Source organism: Notamacropus eugenii, chromosome 2 (assembly GCF_028372415.1).
Source record: "Notamacropus eugenii isolate mMacEug1 chromosome 2, mMacEug1.pri_v2, whole genome shotgun sequence".
Taxonomy (NCBI): Eukaryota; Metazoa; Chordata; class Mammalia; order Diprotodontia; family Macropodidae; genus Notamacropus; species Notamacropus eugenii.
The window spans coordinates 327,887,875-327,904,004 of NC_092873.1; the positions used below are offsets into that span (position 1 = coordinate 327,887,875).

The 16,130-nt window shown below is 37.7% G+C and overlaps 1 protein-coding gene across 8 annotated transcripts in view; it reads right to left on the minus strand.

Moving 5' to 3' along the window:
* BPTF (bromodomain PHD finger transcription factor) overlaps window positions 1-16,130 on the minus strand; it is a 184,141-nt gene that overhangs the window by 24,765 nt on the left and 143,246 nt on the right. For all 8 annotated transcript variants that reach the window (XM_072645452.1, XM_072645451.1, XM_072645448.1 and 5 more), the window contains 3 exons: window positions 10,475-10,698; window positions 8,337-8,556; window positions 7,206-8,152 (listed from right to left, as the gene is read on the minus strand). In XM_072645452.1, coding sequence (XP_072501553.1) covers window positions 7,206-8,152; window positions 8,337-8,556; window positions 10,475-10,698 — 1,391 coding nt within the window. The remainder of the gene's footprint in view (window positions 1-7,205; window positions 8,153-8,336; window positions 8,557-10,474; window positions 10,699-16,130) is intronic.

Below are 16,130 nucleotides of genomic sequence, written 5' to 3' on the forward strand. Positions count from 1 at the left end.
ACTGGGCTTGTTACATAGTTGATATTTTAATAAATCTTTGTTGAATGACTGGATATATCTCAAACTAAACCAGTCTAAAACAAAACTCATTAATTATCTTTGCTTTTTAAAAAGTTAAGCAAAATACTATAGCCCACCTGTCTGTTTTTAGAGAGGAGGTATATTTCCATTACTTTTTTCCTGTTTTCATTGTTTTTTTTCATTGCTCTGAGTAAGAACTCATTATCTTTTCCCCAAAACCATTGTCTTATAAACTTCTCTATTCCTGTTGAGAACACTATCCTCCTTCTAGTCAGGTCTGCAAAGTTATTTTTTGATCAGTCTAAATATCCAAACAGTTGCTAAATTTTGTTGATTCTACCTCCATTAAATCTCTCATCTCTGTCTAGTTCCTTCTAATAACAGCTACCACTCTACTTCAGATACTCACCATTTCTTGCTTTGACTACTGAATACCTTCCTAATTGCTCTTTCTGCTTTAAGGGAGAGACTACCCTTCATATGGCTGCTAAAGTGATATTCCTCAAAATGGTCTTGAGGCAAATGACCCTGTGAGCCTCCCCTTCACAACGTCCCCTACAGTCATACTAGTCTGCCTGCCATATCTCCTTTGTTCCTTTGCACAAACTATTTTCTCATTATATCTACTTAAAATTCCTGGTTTCCTTCACTCAACTTAAGTGTCACCTGCTTTCTACACGAGGCCTCTCCCTTACCGTTCAGCGGATGGTGTCTTGTTCCCAAATTTGCCTTGTATATATTTTGAGTGTACTTTTATGTATACATATTTCCCTAATACAACGCAAGCTTCTTGAGGGTAGGAATCACTTCCTTTCTGCATTTGTATGCCCCAGAACTGAGTAAAAAAGAGGTATTTAATAAATGTTTATCTATTAATTGAAAATTAAGCCAAGAAGGAAAAAGAAAAACTGGAGTATATGCTCCAGAGTTGTTATGTGCCACTGAATATGCAAAATCAAAGGAATTAATTATTTAGAAATATGTTTAAGTGAAGGTTATTTATAAAGATTTATTTATCATTTTATAGCTATAATAAAATTTATATATTTATAATTTATAAAAGAAGGGGGTTGGACTTGAAGAGTTCTAAGTCTCTTTTAGTGCTAAATTCTACAACATGATCATCCAGTGATCAAAAGCAGGCAGTAAAGATCAATATGGCTAAACAGAAATCTCGCACTAAATAGAATGTTGCATAAAATGGGGAAAAAATTCCCTTGTTTTTTGTGAAAATGTGTATTTGTTAGAAGGGCTCTGTTATCCCCCTCTCCCATCTGGAAAAAATAAATGTATGTTAATTTTAAAAAAATCCCTGTATTCCTACAATGTAAAAAAACACAAAACAAAACCCCAAGACTGATTGACTGTTTAGTGACATAAATTAGGGCCTTCCAATAAGAGATGTAAAGCAGATATGTCTAAGTATGAATGAACATGGCAAGAGATTAAGACTACCAAAGTTCTTCTAATTAGGGAAGATCTTTGATCTTGTGGGTAAGTCTCCCTAATAGATGTATAGTGTAGGGAGAGCAGGCCCTGAAGCCTGGAAGACCTGGGTTCTAATCCTACCTTTGTCATATAATTGTTTAATGACCCTGGGTAAGTCACTCAACCTTTCAGTCTAATACTAAAAGTTGCAGAGGATGTGCTGATCTTTGTTGGCAGAGGAAGTTTTTTTCTCTGAAGTTCCCTATAGGACGTGTCCTGTCCCTATCCCTATTCATTACTCTAAGTGAAACGTTAAAAAACTTATGATTAAACCTTTACGTTACTCCAAACACTCTCAGGTAACCAGGATATTCTGTATCAGCCAAAGAAGTAATAATTTATAAAATAAAACGTGTAAGAAATAAGGACAGACAAGCTCAACTTTTTTTAAAGCAGTCATGTATGGCTATGATATAACTAGGTAAAAGAAAAACAGACAACATACATTTCCAAGTTTATGTAAAGGAAAACTGTTGAGAGATTCTTGCTTAGGAAACAGGACATATAATCAAGAAAACTATGAAATCCACACATTTATTCACCTGTGGAAAGTGGTCTATTCACAAACACAACTCACTCCTTCCCCTCCCATGCCACATTCTAGTTCTGTATGCTCCTTTCATTGTACCCTCTTTCTATCTTTAATATTCACAGAGATTTGGCTTCCTAAAGATGGTACTGAATGTCAGGTTACCTTTCTATAGCATTGGGTATATATTCTTTCATACTCCCCACTCCCTACCCCAACACACATACACACTGGTCCTAGGAGGAGAGTAGGGATCCTTGTCCTCCCTGCTACTTCCAAAATTGCCCTTATACTGTCACTCCCTTTGAGATTGGCTTATCCAATACAGATTCTAGTGGCAGTTCTCTCTCCTATTTTAAAGTATTCAGTACCTTTCCTATCTTTCTCAAGGGATTCAGTACCCTTCTTTTCCACCTAAATTCCTGTCTTCTTAATTATGGGACATCAACACATGATGTTTTTTCAAACACCTTAATCTTCCAATTCTTTAGTTTCCTCAACTAGGGGTAGTCACACCTTTGATATCATTATCACCCACAAGGGATTCACTTCTAGGAACAAAACCTCCTGAATTCTTTTATAAGATCATAATGTTACCATTCCATCTCTCTGCCTTACTGTTGTCCTAAACTTAAGTCTTCTCTCTCACTTCTGTCTTAGCACTCTCCCAGATCACCACACTTCTGCCTTTACTTCAATTTTACTCCATTCTCTATGCTGATTAGAGAATTAACCAGTTTTATTTGACATTGTCCTCTACTCTCAAATTCCCTGCCCCCTTATTTTAGCTCAATCCTTGCTAAAGCTTAATTCTGAATTATACCCACTATCAATCTCTCTCCTTTGTTTCTACACATGTGGTATGAATGAAGCTGGAGGAAATAATACAACTAAGATGATGTGGTCCACTACAAATTTATGTTATCTATTCTCAACCAGATCATCATAAAAAAGCAATTTAAAAAATCCTCCCCAATTGATTCTCCATCGCATTCCCCAGAAAAGTTGTTAGAAATTTGCTTTCCTTGAAAGCCTCCCATACAGTGCCTCCATCTATCCTCTAAGTTGAAGACTTCACTAAAAGAATCCTTTTGTCTTGTTTTCTCTTTTCCCTATTCCTATATCTCAAAACCTTTTGACATCAACTCCTATTCTGTCCTCCTTTCTACCTGGGACTTTCACCTGATAATAATTCTCTAATGAAGAGGTCAACTGTTTCTTTACCAAGGCCAACTCCTCTATATGCATCCTTGATCCCATCCCATCTTCTCTAGTAGATTGCCCCCACAATCTTCCTGCCTTCAAACTTTGTTGATTCCTTCTTTGCTGTCTACAAACATGCTTGCCAACTCGATCCTAAAAAAAGACATTATTACTTTATCCTATCATTCCCTGATTTTCCTCCCTTTAAATCTAACTCCTAGAAAAAGTCATTTCCACTTTCTTCTACCCTCTTCATTTCTTAATCCTCTGAGCTCATCACTCAACTTAAATTTTTGTCTCCCTAGTATGATGTCTTAAAGGCTAAGCCAGATGGTCTTTTCTCAATTCTTATCCTTCTCAACCTCTAGATGTTATGAACACTCTCCTCTGGGATACACTTTGCTCTTTCTTGGTTCTTTCACCTGTTAAGCTTGCAACTTCTCTTTTTGCTGATTAATCGTCCATATCCTACCCACTCACTATGGCTTTGTCTTGGGCCCTACTCTCTTTTCTTTGTCTACATTCACTTGGTGACTGCATCAAGTATCAAGGTTTTAATTATCAACATTATGCAGATAACTACTCAATCTATATATTCAGTCCTAGTCTCTCCTGAGTTTGTCACGCATCTCCAAATGCCTACTGCACAGAATTCATTACCTTTTCTCCTAAACCCATTCCTTTAATGAGTGTACTTACTTTTGTCAAAGGCACCTTCATCCTTCCAGTTACATAAACTCCAAATTTCAGCATTATCCTCAACTTCCCACCCTCCCTCACCCCACCAATCTGACTGTAACTGTGCCCTTCTTACTGACCCTCAAGTATGACTCTCCAACAATCTCCACCTCTGTCTGTGCTAGCTGTTTCCCATGTGCCCTTCCCCCTCCTACCTTCAGTTCCTGAAACCCCTTGCTTCCTTTAAAACTGAACACAAGCATCACTTTCCATATCAAGCCTTTCCTGATTCTCCTCAGCTGCTAATATAATCTCTCCTGTCTCCAGTTACCTTATTTATTTTGCAGGGAAAGGTACAGAGAATGGATCCCAGATAAAGAAACTCCTTCTATTAATGAAAGTTGGCAACTTCTCTGCAACTTACAGTTTCAGAGAATTAATTGTCCAGAGTAACTCATTCAAGGCACCATGTGTTGGAGGCAGGATCTGAATGCTGTTTTTTTCAGGCTTCTGTTTTAGATCTCTATACACTATGCCACATTTCCTCTTAGTTATTTAGTATACCTTTTATAACTACTTATATACACACATATTATGTCCTTTGATAGAACCTAAGTTTCTTGAGGGCAGAGACTATTTCATTATTATCTTTGTCTTCCCATGATGGGAATACAAACAACGAGTCTAAATTTTCTATTTACTTTTGCCTCTAATTTTGGAACTTTGTCCTCACTTCAGAGGTTAGGAAAACTCCATTAAAGTTGGGTTAGCTTTAAGTTAATTGTACTGAGTTAAATTTTATTTACTTATGACTTGCCTACTAGGTTTCTGAGTGTTGTGGGAATAGAAAAATACTGTGCAGTGTTAGGAAGCAATTCAGTTTGCATTTAGGCAAAGTTACTACTAACTAATCCACTGAAGAAGGAAAACAGCAAATCACTCCAGTATCTTTGCCAAGAAAAGCCCATGGACAGTATGGTCCATAGGATAATGAAGTCAGACATGACTAAATAAGCAAACAACAACTACTAACTTTAGGCAAGCATAAGAAGTGATATGAGGGGAAAAGCGGAGTTGGATCTCCTTAATTTACTCAGTCTGAAAGTACAATGGCCATTCCTGGGCTCCATCTCATGCTGACTGGTACGGAAGTTATGATTTGTTTCTCCTCAGGGCCAATTTACCCCTCTTTTGGCAGCCTGGTGGTCCCCACTCCTCACCATACTGGTACTGGACTTAGTGCAGACTGCTAATTGACTCTAGGCCTGTTTTACCTCAGAACTCCCAAGCCTAAGTGATGTTCAAGCTTCTGCTTCCTGCAGTAGCAAAATTACATGTTTGTGCCACCGTGTCTGGCAATGGAGACTGAATTTTGGGTTCTTAGGAACAGATTTCTCAGAGAACAAAATGTTTCTAGAGCATGCAGAATTACTTCTCAGTTCTCTAGGTTTTAATGTTCACAAGATTAACAAGAGAGGCCAAGGAGAAGGAATGGACTTGAAAATGCTTTAGTAATTCAAAAAGTCAAAATAGGCTGTGAAGTGTACCACTGCATCAATCCTATGGAGAGCCATTTCTTTAATGAAGTAATGAGGGTTTAAGAGTAAAGTAATATTCTTCTGTGTTTTCCAAAAATTCTGATGGCTCTTACATCTTTTTTCTTTCCTAATTTTAGCACTTCAAAAAAAGTTTAGTCTAATTCTTTGCATCTTTCTACTTATTATCTTCTTACACTAAACATTAGAGATGAAAACACATGGTAAAAAAAAATTCGGTCTTGTGAAATGGGCAATTTCAGTAAATTAGATGAGGTTTTAGATGCAAACAAAAAATTCTCTCTTTAAGTGCTTTAGGATCAGTTAGCTAAGGAAGCTAATACTTAATAACTAAGATGATTTCATGGGATTTCAATGCACTTACCTTATTCAGAACACATTCCAGTGAGACCGCTTTGTATTTGTGCAACGAAACTATTACACTCTGCAAAAATTCTATTCCACTGTCTCACCAAAGTGTACAGGTGACTTTTGCTTCTTGAAAGCTAAATTAATGGAGCGTAAGTTCTGGTAGTCCCTGATAATCTAGGAAGTTTTTTTTTTGCATATGGGTATGGCAATAAACTGTGCATCTGTTATCCAATCAAACAACTAAATTTGTTAAGACTCAGAAGGTTGGCTACCAGGTGGTGAATGATTCTGAGCCACAACAACTCAGGAAGACCAAGTAAAAAGTCAAGAGAACTTTCACAGATATAGATATTTATATCTCTCTGTGCACACATGCACACCACAATAATGTCAATGAAAACAACTAAAAGACTCTAGAACTCAGATTAAATGTAAACCTATCTAGGTTTCAGAAGACAATGTTGTACTCTTGGTAGGGAGGAAGCAAACTAGAGGTCTACTACTAATGGAATAAGGTAAACATTATCATCAGTGACTGGCGGAACTGTCTTGTTTTTGTTACATGGGAGGATTCCGTGTTGGTGGTGGAGTTTTGGGGAAATGAAAGTGATATAAAAACAAATATCAATAAAATATTTTTTAAGGCTATGACTAAACATCTAAGTAATGTTAACTTTCTTATGGCTGGGATACACACTTCATTAAGACAAACTCAAATGATCTCAGAATGAAATGAAACTGGATGTGAACTTGTTTCTAGATACCTAAATAGCCAGGAGGTATGACAGATAAAGAGTGTTGGACCTGAAGTCATAAAGACCTGAGTTGAAATCCTAACTTTGGACACTTACAAGTTGTGTAAAACTGAGCAAGTCACTCAACCTTTGTCTACCTCAGTTTCCTTGTCTGGAAAATGTGGTTAATAACAGCATCTATTTTGTAGGGTTGCTGTGTGAATAAAATATTTTTAAAGAACTTTAGAAACTGTAAAGTGCTACCTGAATGCTATTATTATTACTATTGTTACCTCTCTTAAAGTTCTTCATTAACACTAATCAACTAAAAGTTACAAATACTGTGCAAATCTCTTCTTTTTAATCGTCCACCTTCTTGTTCTCCTAAAAATGAAGCAGTTATTTCCCAATAACACTCAATAAATATGTCTAGACATGGTTGCAAATAGTTTCAGGCATTTGTTCAGTATTTTTAGGCAACTCAGCAGCTTACTCAAGGTTAAAGAATCTTGTTATTAAAAATGTTATAAGAAAAGTTGATACCGATAAATTGGACACATTGAATTTCATGAATGAAATATTACGGAACTATAATTCATGTTACTGTCTTTAAAAATAAAAACAAGTAAGGACTTGTGACTCTACCTGCTTTTGGATGATCTCACTTTGATTTGAAGCTTGGAGGGTGTGTTCACGTTTAATTTCTATCTGCTGCTGCTTCTTCTTTTGCTGCTGCTCCCTGAGTTGTTGAACCCTTTGCAGCTGTTCTTGCACACTGGCTGCCTGCACGGTGACGACGTTCTGGATCTGATGGGCCTGCACAGGGCTGGTCTGCTGAATCTGAATAGGTAACTGAAGTTTGATTTGCCCAGGAACAACACCCTGCTGGGCTTGTATCTGAGCCACAACATGTGACTGAATCTGAGAGAGAACTTGAACTTGTTGTTGTAGCTGAGGCACAGTAATGACTTGTGTCTGTGGCTGCTGGATTTGTAGCTGAGGACGGGATGGGGAGGTTACAGTAACTTGATTCAAAGCTTGTGTTGTTGGGAGAGTTTGTATGGAAGATTGAAGCTGGGGCTGTGATGGCTGCTGTACTTGGGACTGAATTTGAACCGATGTATGTGGCTGAATTTGAACTGGCTGCGAGGCTGCTGTCTGCACTGGGGACTGACATACAGTGGGTCCATTGGATGAAGCTGGTGGAAGTACTCGAGCCTGCGGTGGGCTTTGGACTCGAACTGGAGACTGCCCTTGGACCTGGCTTTGAGACGGACACTGTATTGTGACTTGTGTTTTATTCGAATGTGTCAGGACAGGCTGTGCTTCAGAAGTGACAGGGGATGAAGCTGTTGCTTGGGTCTGGACTTCAGTGTGAGTCTGGGCCTCAGGCTGGGCTTGTGGCTGGGGCTGAGCTTGGCTGGGGGACTGGGGCTGAGTTTGAGTTGGGGTCTGGGGCTGAGCTGAAGGTTGAACAGTCTGAGGTGGGGCTTGTGGCTGACTCTGACTTGGCTGCTGAGCGGGTGGTAGGGCTTGGATGGGCTGAGCCTGGGTCTGAGCTGACTGTGTGGTTTGTTTCTGTTCACTTGTAGCTGTGAAAAATAAAAAACCAAACATTCCCATTATTCTAGTCCAAACACCTACAGATATTAACCTTAAAAAGCTATTTCTGAGATAGAGAACTCTCTGTTTTGGTTTCTAAGAGCTCTCATTTTTACTTAGTTTGGTAATATGCAGCTAGCAATCTTAAAGATGTTAAATAAGCCTAAACCCTACCTGATGTTGAGGTGGAAACTGTTGTCGTAGTGCTGGCCGCTGTAGCTGTCGAAGGTAAAGGGGTGAAGAGAAACCGCTGAATGGTACCGTTTGGCATTGCAGCTTGCATTAATTGTTGGCCTGGCCCCGGAATCACTGTTACTCCTTGAGGGATCAGCTGCAGTTGTCCAGTAGTTTGCCCCTGTCCTTGAATTACAACAGTCAAACCCTGACTTCCACCCTATAAAAAAAAAAGTCACCATATAAATGCATATTGTTCAAAGAATGGGCTTAAATACATGTTGATCATTTAGACTGATGGTATTTTTTGTTATCAGAAATACAAATTGAGAGTTCATAGGTAGTTACTGTTGGGCACTTTAAGAGGAAAACAGGATGAACACAAAATGCTTAAAATTACCCCTTACACCTTCACATATATTAAAAACATGTTCATACTGGAAGAGTTCATATACATATACAAGATACGTATCTGTATATCAAAAATATATATGTATATGTATATATCTATATCTATATATATCTAAATCATATGGTTCAGGCTACAGACATGGAACTGAAAAACCCAAATACACAAAGAAGATAAATATACTAGCTTCAGAAAGTATTCAATAATGACTACATATCAAGGAGTATGGACTAAATAATTTCACACTATAACCATCTATTTATCCTCAATTTCAGCAATTTTACAATTTCACCTCATTTTACATAGCAGAAAAATGAAAAAAATAAGCAAAAAAGGCCTCCGCACAATATAGATTATTAAATCTATAGATTTCTCTTGCAGGAGAGTCAACCAAGTTCTCATTTGGAACCAATTTAGAGGTAGTCTACATACAATTTTTATCAGGTTTCCTTAGGTTTTCAAGACTATGATAAATTATAAACTACAAAGAGGGAGGCAAGGAAGGACCATGAAAAATAGATATTCTGATAACAGCAGAAAGTGATAGATAACAGCAAGGGAAGCAAAAAATTATAAAAAGTAAACACAAGAAACTAAAAATCACTAGCTTTGGGGACATTTAATGTAGGGACGAATGGCCTAGCCCTTTGCATCTCCATAGCACATCACTATTTCACCAGAGTACAATGCGTATGATGAACCAGTATCACCAAGTGTTAAATTATGTTCAGGATAACATGCTTAAGAAGATCACACAGTGTGTAATGCATTTCAGAAAATTTTATCCCAGAAACATCATGAGACATTACTACTTCAACTTAACTACCTTGTCATGGTATATGGTTACTGCTACCAAAACTTCTATCCTGGGGCTTTATCTTTTTAATTGATGAGAGCTTACTTTATTCACCCAGGCTTGTGGAGTAGAAAGACAATATTCTTCCCTCTGAGAAGTCCTGGATCAATACTTCTATCCTTAGCCACCACTCCTTTCTGGGTGTTGTTTTCCCCTCCATAAGAATGTAAAATCAATGAAGACAGGTACCAACTGTCTTTTGCTTTATCATACCTAGCACTTAGCACTATTAACAAATATCTCTTCAATCATTATGTAAAGTGATGAAATATCACTAACATCTAGCTAAAATATATAAATTTCAGAATGTTTAACACATGCTGAAAAGTCTACCCTGAGGACAAAATCTGGTAGCTTTCAAATTAATTATTTGAAGAAGCAAACAACTCTATTATTTCTTATATACTCTATTATTTTGGAACTAAAAGAATCAAGAAGTTGTGGGGGGAGGAAAAGACTTTTTGAGTGATGTTCCATAAGCATTTATTTAGGTCCTGCACACAAAATTTCTTGGGCTTAAGGGATATACTGTTGCTGTTACCATCATCATTATTTTAACTGTCATATATGTGTTCTACTATTGCTGCTGCTGCTGCTACTATTATAACATGTAATGCAATTCTGTCTATACCACTTCAAGGTCCACAAAGTCCACATACACCTCTTCCTCTCAGACTAGTGAGGCAGACAAAGTAAACCCTATTTATTTTTCTCTACTTTACAAATGAGGAAACCTCAAGCTTGTAGAGAAAGGTGATGTGGTACAATGAACCTGGTGCCAAGAGCCTTGTGCTAGGCCCTGATGGTATTCTATAAAGCAGTAACATATAAGGTCCCATTTAAAGATTTTAAAAAGTAGCTGCCATTATTTACCTGGCCTTGTGTTAACTGAGTGAGCTGAGCCATTGTAAGTTTCACTTGTCCTTGCTGGGGCCGAGGAGGCTGTGGGGTGGAGGACGGAGGCTGTATATGTGGCACAGGTGCTCCTGATGTTACTACCTTTTGTCCAGAGCTTGAAGATGCTGCACTAGGACTAGACACTGCAGTGGAAACAGGCTGCCCCCTGATGATTTGGGTTACTACCTGTTGAGTTTGACCTGTAAAAACAACACAACATTAAGGATACTAGAAATATACTCTGAGCAACTTGTTGTTGTTGAGAGACAGTATGACAAATCAGATTATCACATAGTCATTTCCATCTTCAAATAAGACTAACCTATATTACTCACTAAGTTGTGCAAATAGAGACTCAACTGGGTTCCTCCATGCCAACTTCCCACTCGACTGCCTAATCTATTTAAAATCTCTCTCCCCAGCAATTACTGTGTTCTACTAGTATCTACATATCTAGGAGTTAGGAGACATTCTCCATGGGAAGCCAATTTGAACACATTTTCAATCTTTCTTATGGTATCCTAGGCCTCCAATTCTTATTAAAAAAAAAACCAAACAAAAAACCAAAACCACCTTTTTACTAACCTTGTTCGTTATACGTTCTACCTTCTTGTTCCCCCTCCCCAGTTAACCATCCCTTCTAACAAAGAGTAAGACAAAAAAACAATTCCACAAAACTAATCAACACATCAAATGAATCTAAAATTCCATAAACCATCAGGCCATCCATTTAGGCCCTTTTGCCATCTGCCATGCCACCAACACTGTTGTGATACGACCATTTGAATCAGCAATGCTACAGGTGAGTGGACCTCCAGAATTCCTACTCTAGGGCTCAAATATCCCCAATGAGTGTAAATTTGCATGGCTTCAGGCCAGATTAGATTATGCTTCATATCCCATTCAGCAGTCCACTCATAACAACTTGCCATCTGCATGGATGCTATATGCACATTTCCCCAACCTCAGCTTACTACCTTTTGCTCTGGAAACAGTCATCAACCAGTTAACAATGCTTATGGATCAGGTCACCATCTATCACCTCCCAGACCAAGACTCTCTTCCCTGGTTATCACATATCTATGTATGTTGTCTCTTTGTATAAAATGTGTCTGCTTCTCAAGGGCAAACTGTCTCATTTTTTGTATTAATTTTTCCAGTGGCTGGCAAACAGTCATGCTTAAATTGTTTTGTACTTTCATATATAATATGCTCCTCATTTATATATGCGACATCCTACATCCACAAACCCAAATTTGTGTAATGGAGCTGCATTTTCCAACTTTTCTCTGAAGTTAAGTTGTTCATTATTAAGGCATACAGTTTCTACTTTTGTGTTCTTTCTATTTACTTGGTTGTGGTAATTGTGTACATAGTTTTATTGGTTCTGCTTATTAATTTTCCTGTGCTTCTCTGAATCCTTCACAAATTGTTTCTTATGGTGCAGCTTTTTCCCTATACTTACGTGCCATGATTTGTTTCCTATTCCTCAATCAATGGGCAATTACTTTGTTTCTAGTTCTTTACTATTACAAAAAGGGCTACTATGAATATATTATATATATCTAATATATATTATCTCTAGGTAAAAGTGTTGGGCCATTTTAGTAACTTTTCTTTTAAAGTAAAATTCCAAATTGCTTTCTAGACTGGATGGACTAATTCGCAATCATATCAATAATGGTACCAGTGTGCCTGTCTTTCCACAGCCCTTCCAACTTTGATTACTTCCATCTCTGCTTATTTTTGCCACATTTCCATTTCAATCTGTGTCCACTTCTACAAGAGAAACTAGAAAGATCAAATAGAAGCATACTACTCAAAAAAGCTGGATTTAATCAGTATTATGTTGTTGTTATTTAGTCATTTTCAGTTATGTCTGATTCTTCATGACCCCATTTCAGGTTTTCTTGGCAAAGATAATGGAGTGGTTTGCCAATTCCTTCTCCAGCTCATTTTACAGAGGCAAACAGGGTTAAGTAACTTGCCCAGGGTCACTTAACAGGTGTCTGAGGTTAAATTTGAACTCAGGTCTTCCTGAATCTAGATCTGCCATTCTATCCACCACACCACCTAGCTGCCTCTTCAGTTGTATTAAATACAGAATAAATCTGTGACTTCAAATCACAAGCATTTATCAACTATACAGCATGGGCCAGTACATCAGGGATATAAAGACTAAAGTGAGTCTCTTCCCTCAAGAAACTTGCATTCTCCTGGGGGATAATAACATCTATATACAAACGAGTTATACACCACACACATGCACGCACGCACACACATGTGATAATGTTTTTGGAGGGGGAAGGACACTAGCTGCTTGTAAGAATCTGGAAAAGTTTCACACAGCAAGTGCTTAATAAATGATTATTGAATGATGTTAGAAAATGATGCTTGATTAGAGTTTTGAAGGGAATAACTTGAGGTGAAGTGGTGGACTCATTTCAGGGATGGGGCAGAGTTAAGTAAATGCATGAACATGGAGGATGGAAGGTCCTGTCTAGAATATGACAAGAAGGTGAGTTTGGCTGACTACTGAATACAAGAAAGGAAGTATTATATAAGTCTGAAAAAGTAAGTTGTGGTCAAATTATGAAAGACTTTAAAAACTGAACAGAGAAACTTGTCTTAGAATCACTGGAATTTACTGAATGACATGGCCAGACTTACTACTTTGGGAAAATTATTTTGGCAACAGAATGGAGACAGGAGATATCACATGGGTACTTCCTTCAATGGTAAAGACTGCAAAGTCTTCTCGTCATAACAACTATAAATCATGTTTTAAAGTGTTTATTTCACATTAATCCAAAAAATCAAACAGCATATTCTCTCCATTTTACAGATGAGGAAGCTAAAGCTTTTTGAGGTTAACTGACTTATGATGACAGAACTACTAAGTAGTTTTTTTAAAAATTATATTAATTTTTAGTTTTCAACCTTCACTTCCACAAGATTTTGAGGTCCAAATTTTCTCCCCATCTCTCTCCTCCGCCCACCCCAAAACAGAATGCACTGATTACCCTTTCCCCCAACCTACCCTCCCTTCTATCATATCCCTCTCTTCTCTTATTCCCTTTCCCTTTATTTCTACTAAGTAGTTTTTTATTTATGAATCTGACAAATACCAACATTTTCCTAAAGCCCTCTACTCTGCCCTCCAAGAAAAACAACTCAGGAGAGAACTCCAAATATACAGGCTGGTTTTCTTTACTGTGCAGATTTCAATTTAACACAGTAGTGCCAAGACTGCTATGCTTACCTTTGTGTCTTTCTGAACTTCCTCGTGCTAGCTTATTTTTTCTAATGGTGCTCTTTTCTTTTTTAGAATCACTGATGCTAATTTACCTAACAACTCTGACCCCTACCATTGCTGAAAAAAAGCCCTTCCTTCTCAAATAAGTAGCCACCATGCAAAACAAAATCGCACATTGGCCTTGTACTGCATCTATCAGTCCATTATCTCTTTGCCAAGATAGGGGAAGCATCATTAATCTTCTGGAATCAGGACTGATCATCAGTTTTTTCACGTTTCTTTCCCTTTACAATGTTGTCATCAATATATAAATTGTTCTCCTGGCTCTATTCGTTTCATTCTTCACCGGTTCAAACAAACACTCCTAAGGCTTATCTATGTCTTGTCCCCCTTGTCATTTCTTATGAAGCAAGAATATTCAATCATATTCACACACCATAATTTGTCCACCTATTTGATAGGCACTTACTTGGTTTCTAATTTTTTGCTAAAATGAAAATGCTGTAATATTTTTGTACATGTAAGTACTTCTCCTTTCTTTGGTATCTTTATGTCTAGTAATGATATTGGCAGGTCAAGGGGTATAAACAGCTTAATGATTTGAGCAGTGTTTTCTATAATGGCTGAACTAATTCAAAGTTCTACCAACAGCGCATTAGTCTGCCTGTTCTTTCACATATCCCTACAATACTTGTCACTTTTCTTTTTCTGTCACCTTTGCCAATCAGACAGATGAGAGGCAGCTCCTCAGATTTGTTTGAAATTGCATTATCTTTATTTTAGTAATATGGAACATTTTTTTACGATTATTGAGAGCTTGCCTTTCATCTTTGGAGAAGTAACAGTTTATATTCTCTCATCTTTTTACCTACTTGGGACTAACTCTGGTTCTTTCTTATTAGTATCAATTTCCTATATATCTTGGGTATGAGACCTTTTTTAGAGAAATTGACTAAAAATTTCTCTAGTTAACTCCCCTTCTTTTTTAAAAAATTTATTTTATTTTTAACTTATGGAATAAAACAAGCACTTCCATAACACAGTATAATAAAAAAGATGACTGCATATGAAACTTCAAATTTATTACATATAACTTGCTATTCCTTTGAAATATATAACAAAATTATCATATAGCTTCTTTTGTTTTACCTTTTTTTCTTCACTCCCAATCCCATCCCCCTGGCTGGGCCTAGAGATTACTACCATTAAATATACATAGGTATATATGTAAAATTATTCTACACCTACTTCTATTTATCAGCACTTTCTCTGGAAGCAGATAGTGTCTTTCTTATGTCCTTTATTTCTAATTTGTACATTTACAATAGTCAAAATGACTCAGTTGCTCAAGGTCACTCTTAAAGCAACACTGCTGTTACTGTATGCAGTGTTCTCTTGGCTCTGCCCACTTCACTCTCCAAAGCCTGTACGACATCTCAAACATTCCTCCTCCTCTCCTCTTACACGTTCTAGTGCAGGTCCTCATTACCTCATGCCTTGATTATTCAAATTGCCTGTTGGTGGGTTTGTCTGCCTCATCTCTGCCCCTTCCAATCTATTTTCCACTGAAGTGATTTTCCTAAAGTGCAGGTCTAATCATGCCTCCCCAGCCTCCTCCTACCAACTCCAGTGGCTTCCTAATGCCTCCAAAAGCAAATACAAAATGCTCTACTTGGCATTCAAAGCCCTTCATACTCTGGCCCCCTCTTACATCTTACCCCCTGATACATAAATCTTTGATGCAGCGACACTTGTCTCCTAGCTGTTCCACAAACAAGACACTCCATCTCCTGGCTCCAGGTATATTCACCGGCTGTCCTCCCACGCCTGGAACATTTTGCTTTCTCCATTCCAAGACCCCCTAGGCTTCCTTAAAATATCAAGTAAAATCCTACCTTCTACAGGAAGCCTTCCCTAAAGCCTTTTAATTCAAGTGCCCTTGCTCTATTATTTTCTGTGGATCTTATATATATTGCCTTGTATGAAAATCCTGCACAAAGTCCCTGCTTTATGCAGTACTTGTTTGCATGTTGTCTTCCCCATTAGGCTGTAAGCTGCTTGAGGGCAAGGCTGTCTTTTGTCTGTGTATCCCCAGCACTTAGCAAAGTGCCTAGTACACAGCAGATGACTAATAAGTGTTTATTGATTGTCTGATTAAAATAGTGGCGAACTCTTGTATACCTAATATCTTCTACTGATATGCTTTTCTATTTTTTTTTTTTGTTGTTGCTGTTCGACCAATTTTCAGTAGCGTCTGACTCTCTGTGACCTCATATGGGGTTCTCTTGGCAAAGATCCTGTAGTGGTTTGACACTTCCTTCTCCAGCTCATTTTACAGATGAAGAAACTGAGGCCAACAGGGTGAAGTGACTTGCC